Raw genomic sequence first — 21,677 nt, forward strand, 5'->3', positions numbered from 1 at the left:
CAGTGGTCAAGCATCTCTGGGTTCAACCCTGGTTACCACACCCCCCCCCCAAAAAAAATGTATATGTGTGTGTGTGTATGTATATATGAATCTTCATAAAGTTAAGCAGGAAACAGTAAAAAGGAGAGTCAGTGATTTGGGGGAAAGTGTATTCATTGAACAAGTTTAAACAAACTCTCCCTGGATGATCAGATGTTTAAAAAAGGAGTCCAGGGAGACCAGTCAACATTCCTCACAGCACCCAAGTCCCCTGCCAGGCATGTTTTGTTGGGTGGAGGACAGGGAAGCAGCTGGACCAGCAAGGAGGAGTGGAGCCCAGCAGAGCTAAGCTGCGCTGAGCCCTGCCAGAGCCAGCCATGTGCCTCGTGTTGGCAACAAACTGGCTCTTTCAAGAGAGGAGGAGTCTGACAGAAAGGACAGCTGCAGCAAAGCAGAAGCTGAGAGGCAGAGACCTCCAAAAAGCTGAGGCTGGGATTCGCCTCTTAAATTAAAACAAAAACAAAAACAAGCCACATTTGGGTCTTGCAGGGCCTAGTTAATCTATTAACATCTCCCCCTTGCTGGATCAATTAAAGAGAGCCCCTCCACATCTGGTTTCCATCTAAAACTGAAACTTGTATTATCAGCATATTACATAACAAATTATGCCTGCAGGTTTCTTTTATTACACATCAGAGGTGTGTGTGCATGGTGGTGGTGATGATGGGGGTTGTGCTGATCTGAGTATTTGCTTAGTCTTTTTTTTTTTTTTTTTTTTAGAAAAAGAACAAGAAATTTTCCTAATGGTGTACAATTAACTCCAGTAAATCACACTGCCTGGGTAAAACATCAAATGGCCTGAAGGTGGGTCTGACACTCAGTCTTCCAGGCCCAAGGATGGAATAGTAGATGAGAAGGGTGTGCTTTTTTTTTCTCCATATTTTTATTGGTGCATGATAATGACACAGAACAGTGGGATTCATTGTCACATATTCGTTCATGCACATGATATAACAATATGATTTGGCTAATGTTGTTCCCCAGTATTTCCCTGTTCCCTTCCCTCCTCCCTTCCCCTTGTGACTTTCCTCTACTCTTCTGGTCTCCCTAAGGGTATGCTTTTTTGAAAAGCTCTGCAGACACCTTGCTGCTCCTCAGCGTCCCCTGCTGCCAGCTCTCAGCACTTAAAGGCTCCCCTCTCCAGCCTCCTGAAGGAAAGAAGAGCCCCTGCCCTTTTCTGAGCTTCCATCCTGGATCAGGCCCTGCTCACTGGACACACTTCAAGGACACCCAACCCACCAGGTTTTAACAGAACTAGAAGAATGGGAGGCTGGGGGATAGTAAAAGAATCAACAGCAGGGAAGAGAAAGACTAAAAGTGGGGCAGAGAAAGAGCCCAGGAAATAGCACCAGGGCTTGCTATAAAATGTCAATTAAGTTTAGCCACCGTGAAGACAGTAAGGTATTTTGGGCTCTTTCCAAAAAAACCTGATGAATTCTAAAATACTATTGTGCACAACATACCCTAAGTTGAAAACAGAAAGTAGAAAGTGTTTTAAAACATTACCAATTAAAACAGTGAAATGCTCTGCTTTGTTCTGACACAGCTGGGACAACCTTCAAGCCCACTTCTGTAACAATGACATTGCTAGCTTTTATTTAAAATTTGTCCTTAATGTAAAAATAATTGCAGATCAATCTCACCTCTGGGGAAAATAAGTCCATAGGCAAAACTATTTGAACTAGTCTTAAAATCACCTTGCTCTCCGAACGAACACTTGGGAGAAAAACCACAGGCCTTCCCTGAATCCTCTCCCTAGATTTCTTGCCTAGAATAGTGCCCTGGAAGCTGGATCAGCACATGCCTCACTCCTCAGGATGGCTGACAGCATCTAGACCTACCCAGGTGAAGTCATAGCTACCAATCTTGAACTTAGACCCAAACTATCTTCTACTAGAAAGGGACTGTCAACTAGAACATGTAGCTAGCTATTTGCTGTTTCTGCAGCCCATGCATGGCTAAGGGGAAAGAAAACTCCAGACCTGCAATTCGGCATCAAAACTGTAACTGAGAAAAGTTATAGTTAAGTGGATGAATTAAAATGCAACCAAAACCTGGCCCGGGTCAGGACAGTTGAGTTTCACAGACCGTCCGTCTCCTTCCTTCCCAAGTCCTCCAATCAGGTAGCATCTTTTAACCTGTAGTCCGGAATGTGGAGCAAGGAGGGATCCTCCATGCAGCCGGTGGGGACTGCTGGGAACACATATGCTATCATGTCATTTGGAAGTCTGCTAATATGTTGAAGCAGCACAAGACGCTTGCCTGGCTTCCCAGGCCAATAAACAATGCCATTCCAACTCCTGCAGCAGTCAATAGAAAACAGTCCCTTTTCTCCACCACACAACAATTCAACAAACATTTGTTCATGTTGAACAACCGTCAGCCTGGCTCCATCTGCACCAGCTCTAGCAAGGCGAGCGCGGCAGCAAGGCTGCACAAATGCCCTGCCCAGGAGCCCCGGAATGCAACACACCGGCGGGGGCCACTTTCCCAACACTACTGAGTCCGGATTGTACCGTATGGAAGACTCGGAGTGTGGCCTATAGGAGGCAGAATCTCATTCATCAAATGCAGCAAAGAGCTTTTCTTTGTTCACCATGGTACTAAGTACAGTACGCGTTAATGAACCCGGGCGGTCAGAAGAAGGAAAACCAGCATCAGAGGGTGTCTGAAGACTCAGGACCACGGCAAGCCAGCCCGCGCGACTCATCGGTGCTCCAGCATCCAGTTCCACACGCAAGCATTGTTCCCCAAGTCCGCAAGGGCGGGGGGTGGCGGGGAGACTGCAAAAGAAAACACTTGGGGCAACCCAAACCGCGGACCCTCCCCAATTCTGGGTTTCCTCCCCTCATTCGTCCCCGCCCCACCAAGAGAAAGCCCAAGCGGGGAACCCGACTCCCACGGGCTTGCAAATCAAGGATTGGCAAAAATGTGACTCGAACAGTGTGCCCGTGACTGACTGCCCTCCTCGCCATGTGCAAAAGCCACGCCGGCACGGGCGACCCCCACCCAAAAGCTCTGGTGTAGCCACCCCGCAGGCTTTGCCCTCCCAGGACAGAACGTCCTCTCTCTCTCACCCCCATCACGGCCGCACCGGCTAGCCCAGCAGTCGTGGAGCTCGTCGCTGAGCGCCCGCATCCCAGGGGTGGCGGGTGCAAACTTCCGCGAACAAAAGAGTAGTCTGCAAACGATGCGGAACTTCGGGGCGAGCGGGGCAGCACGGCTCCCGAGACTCGGAGCCTTCGCTGCTGCCGCGAACCAAGACTCAAGTTGAGATGCAGAGAGGGGGCACCCGGGCCGGGGGAGCGCAGACTTTTCCGCAGCGACCAGGCTAGCCCTCCCCTTGACTAAGCGCTGACAAGTCTCACGCCTGCACCAGGGGCGAGACTCGGTGCAGGCGGAAACCACCCGACTCAACGCGAACGCGAAACCAGGCGGAAAAAAAGGAAACCAATATTAGGGGAAAGGAAAAAGGCAAGCCCAGCGCGCACGCGAGCCGGGTTCCTTCTAGCTGGCGCCGGGGCGCACAAGCAGGGACCTCTGCTCGGGGCCAGCCCCCCGGACGCCGCCACCACCCGGCCTGAGGTCGCTTACTGTGCGCAGCGGGGCGCTCCGGCAGCGGGCCCCGCACCGTCACCGCTGGCGCTCGCCAAGTCGTCCCGGCTGCCCGCCGCACGTCTGCCGCGCGCACGCTCTCCTGCCGGCGCCGAGCGCTTTGTACCGTGCGGCTCCCGGGGAGGAGGAAATCGACTTGTCACTTCCTGAACTGTTTCCAACTCGTCCCTTTAACCCGCCCAGGCCAGGCCGCCCGCGCCCGCCGCCGCCGCGGGGCAGACCGACCGCGTCTGCGTGAACTCAGCCCAGCGCTCTGCGGGCGGCGTCGCGGGCCCCGGCGCTCGGCGGCGGCGGCGTGCAGGAGCCTGGCGGCGTGCGACGGCGGCGGGCGAGTGTGCAGTGCGCGTAGCCGCTGGTGGGCGGGGAGTGGGGGTGCCGCGGCGCGCCGCCGGCGGGGGCTAGAGGGCGTCCTGCGAGCTGAGCTGCGCGCCGCTTGCCGAGCTCGCGCCTACGAGGCCCCGGGACGCGGGAAGTGGCCCCAGGCCCGGGCCGCGCCACCACCGTAGCTGCCTGGTCAAGATCTCCAGGGGCCTCTCTCCCTGTCTTCCACTTACAAGCCAGAACGAAACTCCTGGGCCGCGTGGGCTTCGGACATCCAGCTTCCGGGTTGTTAGGTGTTGAGCTTGAAAAGAAACGATCGTTTCTGTGGTGTGCAGGAGGCAGGGGAGGGGGACCTCTTAGTGTTGTCACACTTAGAACTAACATAAAGCGCTAGTTTCCTAATTCGGAGCGCAACCGAAATAAAGGAATGTGTACTTCAGAAGCCTCATCCAAAATACAGGCAACTGGCGAAGGAAGGATTTGTGGTTGCTAAGTAGAGGCAGAGCATGTTTAGCTCTGTAACTTAGGATGTTGACTTAAGTTCAGGAATGTAACCCTGATAGAATAAGCAGAGTATTTTCATTGTGCAGCTCACCTGGGGGAGGGGGATTGTTTTCCTTGTGAGTGAAGCCCTAGATTTCCCATTACTCCTTCCTACTAATGGATGTTATTTTATTGACCTTGTATCCAAAAAGATTTTTAAAGAGGTTTTTAAAAAAGAACTCCCTATGCCTGTTTTGTGTTCTGCTTTGCCAAAAAAACAAAACACCTCATTACTTTACATGGATTGTGTCTGCGCCATTTGAATGGTTCTATTCATAAATCAGGAAACTTTTTCTGTTGCTTCTAGGAACATTTAATTAGTTTTAATCCAATGTTTCAATCCCAGTATCAAACATAAATGAACAATTAACTTCTTGAGCTTGTGTGCACTTGGGAAACGATTATATTTCATGACTATTGCTGAAATATTTCAGCTTGTCATCACAGTGGACCCATTCTTTTCAGAAAAGCATGAGCTAACATCTCATTTCACACTCACTACAGCTCACTCCAGTGATTCTGGTACAAGATTAGGATAAACAACAATCAGTAGAAAGGATGAGTCCATTCATTTCAAGTACACGATGTAGGATATAATCAGTTCATCCAGAGAACTGAAATAAGCTAATATGCAGAATACTAAAATACTGATATCTTTACCCATAAATATTACTTTTATTTAAAAATGTACTAAGGACAATTTTAAAAGAAACAAGTACCAAGAATGAACAAAGGAAGGCACAAGGTTTAATCGAGAGGGCTTCTACACTTAAGGAAAAATAACAGTATTTCCCTAAAGCTATCTCATCACAGTCTCTACCACCTCAGCCTTTCAGAGCTTTAAGGATATAGTTTAATTTGCTAACTTTTTATTAGAAGTACTAGAGTGACTCCTGCTGGCAAACATTCAGTTTATTCCTACAATTACTAGTTCATCGGTTCAACTTAAAAAACAAGATGGAGGGGTCCTAAGCATGGAAACAATTATTGCAACCATTATTCTTTTTGCTTTCAGGATGATGTTAATCTCACAAAATTCCAAGGACAGTGGTTATGGGCACCTCCTTTGCTGTAACTCCTTCTTTCCAACTCAAAGCAGCCTGTTTTTCTGGTTCTGAGGCTTTCTTGATGTTTAGAACTAAAATTCCTGCTCAAGAAGCCAAGTTAACTTCAATGAATTTCACATCCTCAAAGGCTAAATATATATACATCAAGGTCTGTGTCACTTAGTCTTCCATACCATAGGCTCTCCCCACATGTTGTGATAAGTCATAAAATACCCACATTTCTTAGTATTAAATCTTCATAGTTCTTCATTTAAAAACAATCCTACCTAAAAGGTTGTTATCCAAACTCTGAATTTTAAACTATGTAAACTGCAATCTGTGGGTGGGGGAATCTAAACTGTCTACCTTTGTTCAGTACTTACCAGTCAACCAAATCAGAACCAGATTTAGAGCATAACCAAGCACCTAAACACAAATCCACACCCCAATTTAAGAATAAATCCATAAATAATCTGAAAGCTATCACTTATATCTTTTCCATTATCTTTGACAAACACTAGCCTAATTAGAACATGGAACACCCTGTGAAAACATAAAATTATACTTACAGTCTCCAAGACCAATATATGAGGCCCAGGGAAAAAGCACAGAAACACTGGCTCTCTTACTCCCACCGTGAGAGGACTACCAAATAGAAGAGTGCTTGTGTGCATAGTATGCATCCACTCAAAACTGCCTGGAAGATTGAAATTGAGCATCACTCTATATTAGAGAGCTCCCTCATTCCAAGTTTAAAGCTCTTAAGCAACAGGAGACAATAAGGGTGTATTTTATTAAGATAGGGTGTAACCAACTATGACTTGTATCAACAAGCTAATAAAAGTATTCACCTAAGCACATTTGTACAAAGGAGGGTAAAGGTTGAGTTCTGATACACACTAAGGAGTGTCTGAGGCAGTTAGTTGTGTTTTAATTTTATGCCTTTAGAACCAGGATAAATGTGATGTTCAAATGACAAAGAGCTAGGCTTTGAAGTCAGAGCTAGTGCCAGTCAATGTTCAGATGCCCCCATCAAAATCTCTCTGTACCTATGGTTTTTAAGAGCTCACCACTAAAAAAATTAGAAACTGGTTTGAGAGAATAACATACTATTCTTTGTACACTAACAAAGTGAACTAAACAAATGTCAAACACGTTATACACTGGGCCTAACAGCAGTATGCAGACGCATGTGTATTAACCCCTTTATTCAGCTTCTAAAAGCCACTGCCTCTTTGTCAAAACTGTTGTATTAAAAGCCAGTCATTCACATTTCACAGTGTTCTTTCTACATCTGAAAAGATCTTTTTTCAAGCAAAACCTTTTAAAATTGCTTATAATGCATCATGGAAAGACAGACATCACCAAATCCACCTGAAATGCTTTCAAAGAGACCGGCTACTGAAAATAAGTTAGTAGAATATACTATTTTTGGAAAATATGAAATGTTTCTGTTTATAGCTAGAAGCCAAAAATGAACCAATCATGGGGGTAATTTTATACAGATCTTATTCATAAAAACAAGGCCTGTATTTCCTCATCTATGTCCAGCTATAACTAATAGCCCTGTCTACTATGACATACTAATCTTTCTGTTCTTTCCTGCTGTTCTTTATATCGATGAAAATTTTATCTCTGGCTTGAATCATTCATATATATATATATATATAGATCTCCATAGATATATATGTGTCATATATAAATACATATTATCCAGCTTATACACACATGCATACTTGTGAATATGCGTGTGCAATTTTAAACTTTTTAAAGAGGCACTTTGATTCTTGAAGACAAAAATCACATTTTGATCCAAGAACTAAAAAAGCAAATTTATTTTCATTGAAAAATCACCACCACGGTGAGTTTAATGATACCAGTCTCACTCCTTTGATACAAAATAAGAGTTGAAAGCAGAGCATGTGAAGCCGCAAAGCTTTGTAACTGAATGTCTAGCACCACTGAGGTACCAAAGCATGCCAGCTGGGACAGCATTGTGTACCACAAAGTATGGGTTGTAAGCCTACGTCCTGAGCACAAACCCTGGTTTCCAAGTTGGCAGGTGCTGAAAACACAGCAAATGTCACGCTTGCAACTCACTGGATAGAAGAGTTCTGGGTAAAGTAAGCTAAAAAGAACAGAGCAACAGTTAAAACTTATTTCAATTTCATATTACCTCTTTGTATGCATCTATTGGTGTTATGTGCTATAAGAAAACATAAGCATAAAAAGCAGACATTGAAAAGTTTATACATGGTTTAAAAAAAAAAAAGTATAATAAAGGCTTTTTACTATCTACATTCAGTTACTGGCATATGAAAATTTGCCAAACCAGTTTTAGTATTCTAATAGTAAGGTTCAATAGCAGAATCTCTGATGCATTTATGATCAAGTGGACTCTAATATCACTAAAATATGGTTAGTCATCTGTAATCTAGTTTGCCTTAGTCACATCATCAAAAAGAGCTTTAAAAAAGTTAGACTACTTTGACATTGGTATATCTGTTTGATTTAATCTATAAAATATTTCAACTGCATCCCTAGGCTAAATGTTTATATTACCATCTTCAAATAAAATCATTTCAACTTCTTTTCTTAAATATTCTTTAGAAGAATGAACATTGAATATTTAATATTTAATATGTGAACATTTAATATTTGAAAGATGAGCCCAAACTTTTTTCTGGCATAAACCACTGAGCCACATCCCCAGCCCTTTTTTTTAAATTTTGAGACTGGGTCTCTCGCTAAGTTTCTTAGGGCCTCACTACATTGCTCAATCTATAGAACTTTCTTAAAACAGGTTAAGGACTAAAGCTCTTTGGAAGTAACTAGTGAAAGCAACATCGCTCTGATCAACATTTCTATCATACCAGGCACTCTAGACATTGAGATATTCACTTCCACCAATAAAAAATTTAAAGAAATAAATAAATCTGAAAATCAAATGTTTTCAAGACTAGCAACTAGTTCACCATACTTTTATACTTAGACTGTCAGTTCCAGTATAAACTAAAAACAAATCAGATAAACTATTTAAAATATTACTCAACGTCAAACTAAAAAACACCACTATGTAAATGGCATTAACTCAATTATAGGAAAGGAAATAAACATGACTCACAGATCAAAGAAATCAAATCCGGATGAGGCAAGGTAGAAACCAATTATAAAATCTTAGCCCATTGCTTCCTAACTGGTCAGTAAAAGACTCAAATCCAACTCAACATTGAACTTTCATTTAAACCTAATGCTATTTATATAATGCGCTAATAAAAATATGGGAAAAGTAAAAAATAAATAAAATAAACCCAATGCTACCAAATTCCTAATGCATGATCATCTGGAGACCTCCTCATGGGTTCCTGTTTGATGTCACCTGGAATAACATCTTGGCATTCAAATCTAATGAAGGGAAGTATACTAAATATCCTTGCCCATTTTTCAATTCAAATGTATCCATATAACATTTTCTTCATCATAACTACATCTATTACTGAACAATTATTGCAAATTATTTAAGTCTGAGTGGTATTCTTAGCCACTGCTGAAACAAATCATAAAGGATATCTAAAAATTTGGAACCTCGATATGTAGTTCCCATTCCTTAGCTAACTAAAAAGGTGTACAGTACCAGCCCTAGCTAAAAACAAAGGAAGAAGGAGCTATACAGTATGATTGTTTTTAAGTTTTGAAGGGCCCACCTGTTCCAAGATTTTTCTCTCTCTCTTACTTATCTACCATTCCTCCTAGTATCTTCACTCAATCATACCCAGAACACAAATGCCTTTCAATATAACTGAATATTTTAAATGAGCTGGTAAAATCCCAAACAATTCAACGTATTATCCCCAGTGGAAAGAAGGGTCCTTGAAGGAAAGAATATTTGGCACTGGTGTGTGCTAAGAATCATGCTAAGCTGCTTTACATTTATTTTCTCACTTAATATTCAGAATCCTATTAGGCAAGAGCTATACTGTTGATTCTCTCCATCCCATCAAGCATGTATGGAAATGAAAACAACCCTAAGTAAGTATGTATTATACAATTGGGCGCTTTACTATTAGCACAATATACTTCAGTTTCATTGAGGAGATAAGCAGTAATAAGGACAAATTGACAGAAGCCCACAGAGATAGAGGGTACAAAAGGGCAGACCCACGTACTAAGACTCAATAACAATCTCTGTGACACAAAAAGGCAGAAGTCTCAAAGCCTGAGACTTCAGTAGTAAATCAGGTTATCCATGAATGTGTGCAGTTGTGTGTGTTTGGGGCACAGAAAAACCAAATCAGGAAGATCCTTCAGATTATCACAATTTTCCTTAGGCTTAGTGACTTGATCTCTCGTCTTTTTATATATAAAGTGGAAGTGGTCTAAATAAAATATAAATTTCTAACTTTACTGGGTAAATCATTTCTATGGTCAAATGAATACAAACTGAAATATATAGCAGAGACAATACTCAACAAAGCATGCACAGGGTTTTTAAATTGAAAAATACTCATCTGGTCACTTTAAATATTTTATTATGTGTACATATATTTTTCATATACAGATATCTTGGCTTAAAAGAGCCATCAGTTACCTAACAACTCATATTTAGCTATAAATGGAATGTTTAAGGTCCTCATACACAGTAAAAATCTATTTTGCAGGTCTTTTTCTAAACCTTGGATCAAATTCAAAGATTATGGACTAAATGTTGGTTTCCTCCCCAAATCTGTATATTGAAGTACTAAGCCCTGAAGTGATGATATTTGGAGGTGGGAATGTTGTGAAGCAATTTAGGGTTAGATGAGGACCTGAAGAATGAAAATTACTGCCCTTAAAAAAAAGAGAGAGAGAGAGACTCCTTAAAAGAGAGAGAGAGAGAGAGAGAGAGAGAGAGAGAGAGAGAGAGAAACACCAGTTTGTGTGCCTCTCTTTTCTCTCTCCCTCCTTCCCTCCCTCCCACCACTAGCACATACAAGGAGGTCGCAGGAACACACAAGGATGGCAGCCACCTTCACGCCAAAGGAAAAGATTTCAGAATGGAACATACCTTGCCAGCACCTTGATACTGGAATTCCAGCCTCCAGAACTGTAAGAAATAAATTTCTGTTGTTTAAGACCCCCAAGTCTACAGTACTGTATTACGACAACCTAAGCTGCAGTAGCAGAGAATTTTAATATCACCAACTGAATGCTCTTGATGTACAGAAAAACTAAAGTTCAGAAAAGGAAAGTAATTTGCATAGTCTAATCACTTGGAACCAGTTTTTTTTTTTCTCTTTCCTTTTTTGTTTTTTGTGTTTGTGTGTGTGTTCGTTTTGTGTTTAAAGAGGGGTCTCACTGTGTTGCCCAGGCTGGCCTTAAACTTGCATTCCTTTTGCCTGAGTCTCCCAAATGGTTGAGATTAGAAGCACACAACTCCACTCACGACCATCTAGTATTTTTTTAATAATTTTTTTAATATTTATTTTTTAGTTTTCGGCGGACACAACATCTTTGTTTTGTGTGTGGTGCTGAGGATCGAACCCGGGCCGCACACATGCTAGGCGAGCGCGCTACCGCTTGAGCCACATCCCCAGCTCCCAGTATTTTTTTAAATCATTTCCTTTGATATTATTAAGTTATTTCCTTTGGTAATATTAAGTAATTCTATCACTTAACATATTTTAATTATAAAATAAATTCAACTCAATTCCAAGCTGAGAAAATAATCTAATTTATTTGTTGCAAATTATTAGTCAGATGAACTTAATAAATTATCTCTTCTAGTTATAAAACATCTATCATACAGAGATTCCAATAGGAAACCTCAACTCACTAATTGAACAAACCTTTGGGAAAGACAGCTTATATCATAGTGAAGTCCAATACTCAGAACTGCCCTGTTTAATTAATTACCTTTTAATTAAATAATAACCACAAAACTTGACATTTCCAACTACAAAGCCATGTGGAATTCTAGCCTCTCTCTTGAACAAAATATATTACCAATTTTTGACCCAAATAGCTCTCTTCATGGAATAGAGCTTTCCTCTACACCCACTGGGGTCTGCAGAGGGGATAAATGGCTCAGATTTGTGTGTCTTGCTTATGACCACTTCTCAAAAATCAACAAACATTATTCTCATTCAAAACAACAGCTGAAAAGCAGTTTCACTGAAACACAAATGGACCTCAAACATTCAATTTGCATAACACAACATGTAGTTTTCACTCGGGCCTTCCTTCCAAAGCTTGCATACAGCTCTTAAATTCAGCCCAGTATGCTTTATTATATACCATATTATGATTTTCCCCATTCAGACTCCAACTAGGCTTCTTACCAATGACATAGAAAGAAAACCTAATTATCACTGCTTCGGCGCATCTAAATTTATTTCATTACCAAAATCAACAGAGTAGGAGCTAGATGCTGTCACAGAAAGGCAGACGGATATGGAGTATAAACTGCTCTTTCCTCTACTCTTCCTCTCCACACCCCTCCCCTCAAAGTTCCACAGTTGGAAATCATCCTAACATTTTTTTAGCCAGGATGTACTAAAATTAGATGGGAACAAAGGCCTGACATTTTCACATTAGCAAAAGGGTTAGGAGGCAAATGTGAACTGGCAGCACCCACACTCATCTACATATAGCCTTTTCCTCCCAAGTCTCTCCTCTCTGAAGTAGTAAGGCATGCGACAGCAGGGTACAACACCATTTCCATTCTGCTACCATCCCTGATAATAAACTGCTTTATCTGTAAATACCTTAATAAAGAGTGGTAAATACAGTTCACAGTCCCCTTGCCAACCAAAGTATTTTCATGTTTCTTTCTAAACTATTCTGATATTATCCAGGACATGCTAATTGATGGATCATGTGTAAATGTTTATGTATTTGAAAAAACAAATACATAAAGAACAAATGGACTCACTTAAGAAGCTTCCACAGAGCATGCACAATAAAGACTGTTCATTAAAATACTTATCATTTGCTGATGCAGTAATAACACACAGTTAAAAAATATAAAATGGAAGAATTCACTGTTTCTTCAAAAAAAACCAAGAAAAATAGGGGCTGGGGTTGTAGCTCAAGTGGTAGAGTGCTCACCTAGCATGCATAAGGCACTGGATTCAATCCTTGGCACCACATAAAAAAATAATAGACACCACATAAAAAAATAAAGATATTGTGTCCTCCTAAAACTAAAATAAATATTTTTTAAAAAAACAAGAAAATAATTGCTTCTGAAAAACTTAGACTTTGACTTTTTATACCTTCCTCTAATAACCTAGGCAAGTTATTTGCGAAAAAAAGTTTTAAGGCATGATCTATCACCTGGTTTCAGTCTTTTTTACAATAGTATCAACATAACAAAAGTACATTATAGTCTGTACATCCAGTTTTTGAAGTTTTACTCCATAAAAGCAGGATATTCATATATTCACATTTTGGGTATTATTCCTATCTTTTTAACTTGGTTTCACTGAGCCTAAACTACATGTCTACACAGTGACAGTTCAAAATTCAACTTTAAAAAAGCCCTTTTAATTATTAGTCTAATGTACTGTTATAAAGATTTTAAAACCCAGTTAGAACCAACTTCATCTCTTTTTTTTTTTTTTTTCCCTTTCCTTTTCTGGTTACTGGAGCCCATCTTGACATCTAAGCTGGAAATGAATGATCTTTCAACAACACTCCAGGGATTTTGCTAAGGTCATATTCAATCATTCATTCGGCTTCTTACCCGAAGCTTTTCAGAATTCCATTGTAGAGCTGGTTTTATTCAGCATTTATGTAGCCTGTGGGCTTGTGTATTTGTCTGCTTAATGTTGAGTTTCATTTCTATGCCCCTAACATAGGAATCCATCAATTGACCAAAGAATTTCAAACTATTCTTTTAGTTTTCTAACAAACTGCATGGTATGTATGAAGAATAAATTAGCATTCATTTTCTTCCATTAACTGTTAATAAAACATGCTCCTACACTCCCCCTTCTAAGGACATCTTTTTCCTATCTAAAAGAAATTACAATGATTTCCTAATTTTTTCCCACTGCAATTGTCTTTCAACCTAACATGATCTTTGCTTCCCACAATCAAGCTCTAGATCATGGCAGCCTTCTTCCAGTAAAATATACCAGACAAGACTCCTTTCATAGCCTATCCACATGCACCCTTACAATTAGCTGAAGAGGTTACTACTGTGGAACACAAGACACTTGGTCTCTTGCTCTCAAAACAGAAGGCTATCTCTGGAGCAGATAAAATCTAGCTTAGAGAGCCAAAAACAGGAAATCAAAAGCCAGGTCCCTTACTATGGAGACAAATGTTCACATTTGAACATATTTTCATTGTAGGCCACCAGATAGAACAGACAGACAGACAGACAGACACACACACACACACACACACACACACACACACACACACCTACCTATAAAATAACTTAAGAAAACAAAAATTAAAGACCACTAACATAGGCAGGGATATTCTATTTCGTTACATGTCCATTTAAGGAAAATTATTTCAAGGCTATTCAAAAGTTAATTACTTAATGTAAGTTCCTTAAAAATTCAAGTTTCCAGCAGGGCATGGTGGTGCACAATCTCAGCCTCTGAGGAAGAGGGAAATTGAGACAGGAGGAGCCTTTGTTCAAGGTCTGGACAACTCGGCAAGACTCAAAATCAAATTTTAAAAAAGGGTGAGGATATAGCTCAGTGGTAGAGCATTTGCCTAGCATGCACGAGGCCCTTGAGTTCAATTTCTAGTAGAAGGGAAAAAAATTAAGATTTCTATTATACTCTAGATGAATGAGTTCAACATGCAGTACTGTATAACAATAAAAATTCAAAAATAATGTGAATTGAAGCATATGATTCATAAAGAGGTAAAAAGTACATGTTTAGCTCCCTTCTTCCCTCAAACAGAAGTTTGCAAGCCTATCACAAAGGCAGTGGCAAATATGTTGCTACAGTGAGTGGGAAAAATATCAAGGACAGTTTGTGCTTATTTCAAAATGGCTTTAGTCAAGCTGCCAAGAGTAGTGTCATGTTTGATTCTCATATACATAAATGCCTGTCCCAAAAAACAACTCTAACTTGTGCACCTGGCTTAATACAGAATATTCTAAAAACCTTCTATTTGTTAATTGGTGGCACCTGCCCATTCAGACTTCAATTCCCTTTGGACTTGCACACATACTTTCTACACACAGAAGTGGTTTGTTATATAGCAATAACATAAAAAGCAACAAATTCTGTGCAGGCTCCACAGACACAGAAAAATCTCATTTGCATTTCAAACAAGTTTCCTCAAAATAAGTGTCTTTTGATTAAGTAAATTACAATCCCAACTTCTTATCCACAGAAAATAGCATTCGCTACATAAGTTACTGCTCCTTTTTGTAACTGCATAATTTCATTCACAGTTACCCATATATTCATAAGGTTTAATAATACTAAGTTTAGTATTAATGTGTTTTTATGGTGTATTGCATTAACTCGTGGATATTTAATGGCCTGGTTTTTAACAACTTTGTATTATTTGAAAATACTAATTTTTTATTAGCATTTCTGGACCTTCCATTTGTTTTCATTTCAATCCTTAAAGAGGCTGCCGTCTAGAATAATTAAAGTGATAAGAAAAATGACAATTCCCTTTTCCTACCTAGCTTAGCAACAACTCCAAGAGTCAAAAAAGTGGGGGGGGAAAAAAAAAAAAGCTTCAGCTTTGCAAATGAAACAAACATACCTCACATAGTGACTCAAGGAGCTACTGAAACAAAAATCCATTCCAAGCAAATCAAACTCAATGTTTCAGTGTAGTTATACAGAAATATTTTGCTGGATTGGTGCTTTAAAAGTAGCACATACTTAACCACTCAAAATCCTAAATGAGTACTTATTGTTACTGTATTTGAAATGAAAGACTATTGGGGCTGGGGATGTGGCTCAAGCGGTAGCGCGCTCGCCTGGCATGCGTGCGGCCCGGGTTCAATTCTCAGCACCACATACAAACAAAGATGTTGTGTCCGCCAATAACTAAAAAATAAATATTAAAATTCTCTCTCTCTCTTTCTCTCTCTCACTCTCTCTTAAAAAAAAAAAAAAGACTATTAATGCAGGAAGAAAAAAAACCAATCACTTCAAAAAACTACACAAATGATAGATGGGGTGGCGCATGCCTGTAATCCCAGGGGCTTGGGAAGCTGAAGCAGGGGATCTCAAGTTCAAAGACAGCCTTGGCAATTTAGCTAGGCCCTAAGCAACTTAGCTAGACTCTGTCTCAAAATAAAAATAAAAAGGGCTGGGGATATGGATCAGTGATTAATCGCCCCTGGGTTCAATCTCCAGTACCCACCCCCCCAAAAAAAACTATACAACTATTTTATGGTTTAGATCTCAGATCTGAAACCAATACAATCTTTAAAAAGTTTACACTGCCTACATTTTGAAGTAATTTCTGACTTTTTACACATTAAAATAAAGTTTTCCCAAAATTTCCCATACAAAACTATCTTGTGCAAGCAAAGTATTAACCTTAACAGTTAATTTTCATCTAAATGAAAGATATATCTTGCCTCGCCCCCCAAAAAAAGGAAAAGGATGTAACACAAGACTTAGTAGAATAAGAACACTTACCAAATAAACAAAATTCTGTTACTGTTGTAACCCAATAGGCCCAAGAAGCTGAAATTTGTCAAAAGTTATATAATATTTTAAAAACTTGCTTTATTACTCCAACATTAAAATATTATCTCAAAAACAAAGTGGTATTAGGTATTAACCTTCTTTATCTTTTTAAAGCAGTCTATACACTCATTCTCTCGCTGGATTATCCCTAACTAGAACCCCTTTGTCTCTATAGCCCTAAGGGCTTATAGAACTGATACCACCCTTTCACAGAATGACAAAACTCCAGTTCTCCATAGAGGCAAGTCATTCAAGACAAGAGATGGTGAAAAGTAATAAAGGACAATGAGACTCAGCTGGCTGACTCTTCATGCAGAGTACACTAGCAAGTTGTTAGCAATCACCACTAACAAGGAGCTGCATAGCTCCTAAAAATAACTGATTGACTTTTCTCACGGATAGTTCCCCAATCACCTGTTAATGCTACAAAGGTTGAGATTTGGCCCCTGGGAAGTAGACTATGTAAGTAGAGAATGGGTTTTAAGAGTCAAACCAGGTAAGAATCTGGTTCCAACATGTATAAGCTTCTGTTTCCTAATATACACCAAGAAGATACTGGGAGGATTCAAAGACATAATAATAATATAACTTAACACAGGGCTAGGATATAATAATATCCCTTAGTTTTATTACCTCCTATTACCCACTTATCTTCACAGTGTAAAATACCATCAGCTACAAAATATAGGCTCAATAAATATTTCTTGATCAACTAGCAGATTTCTCTAATTTTATTTAACTATATATGAATGCCAATCTTTTCCCAGGTGTTAATTTTGAAAATAACCACCATTCTACCCAAAGTAGTATTTCTTATTATGGTTCATAGTTTAATAAAGTTGTTTTGCTTATTTTTCTGGCCCTGGAATAGTTTGGTCAAATCTTCAAAAATAGCTCCATTCAATTCGACTTTACCAAGGCACAAAACTAAAGAATACATGCTTTTTGTAAATTCATTTACTACTTTTAAGTTTTTAACTGTTTAGAGTTACAGGGGATTTTTTTTTAAATCAAAAAGAAAAATATTTACATTTCAAATACAAAAGATTTTAAATTACTGTTGGTTGTCTACATGCTCATGATTCCTTTTTTTTACTATGCTGTGTAGCTTCTTTAAAAAAGCTACCTGAAATTGTCCCAGGAAAAGTCTCACGATTTTTGGAAAACCAATGCTGCTACACTGTTTCCAGATCTGCCTCCAAAACTGAACTTGGGTGTTGGCAGCTCTTCAAAAAGTTCAAATCCTGTCAGACAAAATTAAAATACTTTTATTAAGGACTGGACCCCACAGTTAAGGGAAATTTATACTTTCAAATCCTTTACAAAACTGTTACTTCAAACTCGGAAAATCAAAATGAAATCTGGTCACCATTCAAATTCTACTATGTGCGTGGCTTGCATGTACACACTCAAAAAACACTTTGAAATGAACAAGAAATAGACAAGACCAAAAACAAATTACAAAAAGAAAGTGGGCTAGCTGGGCATGGGGACACACCTGTAATCCAGAGGCTCAGGAGACTGAGGCAAGAGAATCACAAATTCAAGACCAGCCTCAACAGTTTAGCAAGGCGTAAAACAAATTAGAAGACCATCTCAAAATAATAAATAAAAGGCTGAGGATGTGGCTCAGTGTAAAGCACCCTGGTTCAATCCTGGTACCAAAAAAAATTAAATAAATTAAAGAGGCTATTCTTCCATCCCCCATTTCTTCTACTTCCTGTTTACCATTCCCTCCCACTTACACCTCCCCTAGCCTGCTTTTCTGTTCCTTTGTAGGCAGCAGCTATGGCACTGTTCGAGGCACTGTTTTTTAATATATGGTTTTATATGGACTAATTAGGTTCACATCACACATAGAAAAAGCACATCATACATAGGAAAGGCTAACTTGGAAGTAAAAAATAAATTTGTAGAAGATAAACATTCTGAAGATGGATGGTGGTGATTTTTGCATGAAAATATGAATATACATAATTGCCACTGAATTATACACTTGAAAAGGCTTTAAAAAGCCAGGTGTGGTGGCACATGCTTTGAACCCCAACAGGAGGATCTCAAGTTCAAGGCCAACCTGCACAACTTAGCAGCAAGACAAGTCTCAAATTTTAAAAAAAGAACTGGCAATGTAGTTTAGTGGTAGAGCACCCCTGGATTCAATCCCCAGCAAGGAAAAAAAAAATTAAAATGGTAAAATTCTTCTGGGTATTTGACCACAATTTTTAAAAAATTAATCTGTATAATAGATCAAGACCCATATAGTTTTGGAAGAAAAGAAACTAGTAAGTTTCAAAGCAGCATAGTATGGATAAAAACAAAAACAATAAAACTTGGAATTAAATGTCCTGGGTTTAGGGTTAGGTTAAGAGGAATGTTAATAAGAAAGAAGAGTCCTGATTCCCTCACCAAGGTTTTCTACTCAACTGGCAAACTGCTTTCAAAAAAACTGTTTCCACCTACAATCAGATTCAGGAGCTACTGACCTCCAGCAAGCTTTCCGTACAGTCACCTTCCACCTTGCACAACATGACCCCCTCCTGGGGTAGCAGTGGTGAGCACCTCTATCCTTTTTTGCCAGCAAAATGCAGAGGAACCCAACATGCACGTGCAGCATGTTATGCCAAGTGTAAACCTCAATGCAGAGCGCAGGTGTGCAGAAATCCTGAAATCACTTGCAACAACAGACTGTGCCTTTCTAAGCCCACCCTTTTCATCTTAAAAGCTTTGCTCCTCTCAAACTCAGAAAGCAATCTGGGAACCCTAAACTGTGCACTGTCTCCCTTGTACTTGAGCAGAAATCCCAAGAAAACCTCATTCAGATGATATTGCTTGTCTCTGTGATTTCTATCTTAAGGGGAGCAAAAGGCTCAAATGAGCTGGTAACACTAAGAGCTTTATAACACCAAAATGAGCTGGCAACATCAAAGAGCTGAACTTTGCCTTTCACAGGTATATTCTCTAGGATCCCAAGTTCTGTACAAGGAGGTTACAGATATCAATGCCCATATGGAACTTGCAGTGATTTTGTGTAGATTTAAAAAAAAAAAAAAAAAAAAAAAAAAAAAAAACAGTGTTTTCTAAACTATAAAATAAGATACAAATGCAACATTTTCTACTTTGTCTTTTAAAAGTAAAAACAGGGCTGGGATATAGTTCAGTTATACAGCACTTGACTAACAAATATAGCTGGAAAGTCACTCACAAAAATTGTTAACCTACAGTTTCCTTCAGTGATATGACTAATAGTTTGGGAGGATTTCTTTTTCTTGGGGTGATGGGGTTCTCCATTCCCTAAGTTTCCATGTTTTGCACTCAAATAAGTGTGGTAAGCAGAAAAAGAAAAGGTTATATAATATGGTGACAACTAGACTTTAATACTTTATTTCACTGCACATTCTAATTTATATTCTTTACCAAACTTCACCAAATCTTAATAACTAAATATTAAAATGCTCATTAAAACCTGATCATAAGGAGCTAGGGTTGTGGCTCAGTGGTACAGTGCTTGCCTGGCATGCATAAGGCACTGGTTTTATTTATTTATTTATTTATTTATTTTTTTTTTTTTTTGAGAGAGAGAGAGAGAGAGAGAGAGAGAGAGAGAGAGAATTTTAATATTTATTTTTCAGTTCTCAGCGGATACAACATCTTTGTTTGTATGTGGTGCTGAGGATCGAACCCGGGCCGCACGCATGCCAGGAGAGCGCGCTACCACTTGAGCCACATCCCCAGCCCAAGGCACTGGTTTTAATCCTCAGCACCACATAAAAATAAAATAAAGGTTGTGTCCACTAAAACTAAAAATAAATATTAAAAAAAAACTGATCATAAGGCCACAGTAGCATACAACTTTAATCCCAGCTATGGGAGGCTAAGGTAAGAGAATCACAAGTCTAAGGCCAGCTTGGGCAACATAGCAAGATCCATTCTCAAAAACTAAAAAGGCCTGGGGATATATAGCTCAGTGGTAGAGCACCTCTGGGTTCCATCCCCAATACTGGAAAGAAAAAAAAAATGATCATAAGAAAACTTTTCCAAAGGAGAATAAGCCATTTAATAATATATTTTAATGCCGGAAAATAGGGTCACTATGTTAGGTACATGAGTGCACAACATATTTGTTTTCAGAAAATTTTACCTATGCTTAAAATAAAAATTTTCAAGAGAAAAGAGAGCAATGTCAATTTTCCAGGAACCACTTTTTAGCTCACTGAACCTAACCCTACAGAATTTATTATATTTCAGTAATGTTAATACACCAAAATCTTAACTAGTGATTATATTTCATTGATAGTTACAAATAATTTTATTATTTTAATTATTTGTTAACTAGTGATAGTTACAAATTATTTTATGTATTGAGGTTAATATTTTCAATTTTTTTCAGAAAGATTCAGGATTATTTTTTAAGTAAAATACACTGTCATTTTACTACAGTAGTTGTAACAAAGTCCTTTGGACATCAAATTAAAACAACCTAATATCTGGCAATTGATTAAAGTTATCTCTCACTAGAATGAAAACACAAAATAATTATACTATATGAATAGAGCTATCCAGGAAAAATTCAAGCTTCATTTCAACAGTTTTATGAAACTCATTTCTAACGAGGAAAGAAGCAAAAACTCTTAAAGGCAAGCTTTGAATAAGGCCAATCTGAGGAGGCCTTCAGCAGTGATGAGTGGCAGAGTCCTCTTTTACTGACCTGTACATAACTCCAAACACCATTTTCTAAGAGACTCATACCTAAAAACAAAATCTTCAATGGAATGTAATGATTTCCTTAACATTTCCTGTTGTAACATTTTGCTTATTTTAATTCTGTATTCAGTTCTAAAACTGAACATAAAGAATTTACTCAAGGGGCTGGGGATGTGGCTCAAGCAGTAGCGCGCTCGCCTGGCGTTTGTGCGGCCCGGGTTCGATCCTCAGCACCACGTACAAACAAAGATGTTGTGTCCGCCGATAACTAAAAAATAAATATTAAAAACTCTCTCTCTCTCTCTCTCTCTCTCTCTCTCTCTCTCTCTCTCTCTGTCTCTGTCTCTCTCTCTTTAAAAAAAAATCTTTAAAAAAAAAAAAAAAAAAGAATTTACTCAATAGTCCTCAGACACAGACACATTTTTAAGTACTCGATACCAGGCTGAAGTCTGTTCCTCATTATCAAAGACAGACAAATATGTTTTTGTCTGCTGGTTCCAGGGGTAAAAGAGAACACCTGTATTTAAAAACTAGGAAAGGAACCTGCCCTACACAGTGTAATTCTGAGCATTTATTAAACTGTCAAGCTTCAGAAAAAGAGAAAGACTATTGATACAGGACCTAAAAAGTTCTAAAGGAAACAAATTTACATGGAAGATAATAAAATTAATGGCATAAAAGACAATAAATCATGTATAATTCTTGTTTTCCAGAGGCAATGGTAATGAAGCCACAGGCTCAC

General features: G+C 39.1%; 2 protein-coding genes across 13 annotated transcripts in view; both read right to left on the bottom strand.

The window, feature by feature from the left end:
* Positions 1-4,264, bottom strand: part of FAM53B (family with sequence similarity 53 member B) — a 112,625-nt gene extending 108,361 nt beyond the window's left edge. Inside the window, exons 1-2 of one of the 3 annotated variants that reach the window (XM_081267435.1) lie at positions 3,634-4,001; positions 3,117-3,287 (exon numbers count right to left, since the gene is read on the bottom strand). The gene's annotated coding sequence lies outside the window, so the exon portion shown is untranslated. Of the gene's footprint in view, positions 1-3,116; positions 3,288-3,633 lie in introns of all 3 variants that reach the window. The other 2 variants (XM_081267436.1, XM_081267434.1) reach the window with 2 other exon arrangements.
* EEF1AKMT2 (EEF1A lysine methyltransferase 2) overlaps positions 1-21,677 on the bottom strand; it is a 52,621-nt gene that overhangs the window by 2,137 nt on the left and 28,807 nt on the right. For 3 of the 10 annotated variants that reach the window (XM_081267444.1, XM_081267437.1, XM_081267438.1), the window contains one exon: positions 10,609-10,647. In XM_081267444.1, the coding sequence (XP_081123570.1) occupies positions 10,609-10,647 (39 nt within the window). The other 7 variants (XM_081267446.1, XM_081267441.1, XM_081267440.1 and 4 more) reach the window with 6 other exon arrangements.

Source organism: Spermophilus citellus (assembly GCF_964194105.1).
Source record: "Spermophilus citellus genome assembly, chromosome: 15".
NCBI classification, from domain to species: domain Eukaryota; kingdom Metazoa; phylum Chordata; class Mammalia; order Rodentia; family Sciuridae; genus Spermophilus; species Spermophilus citellus.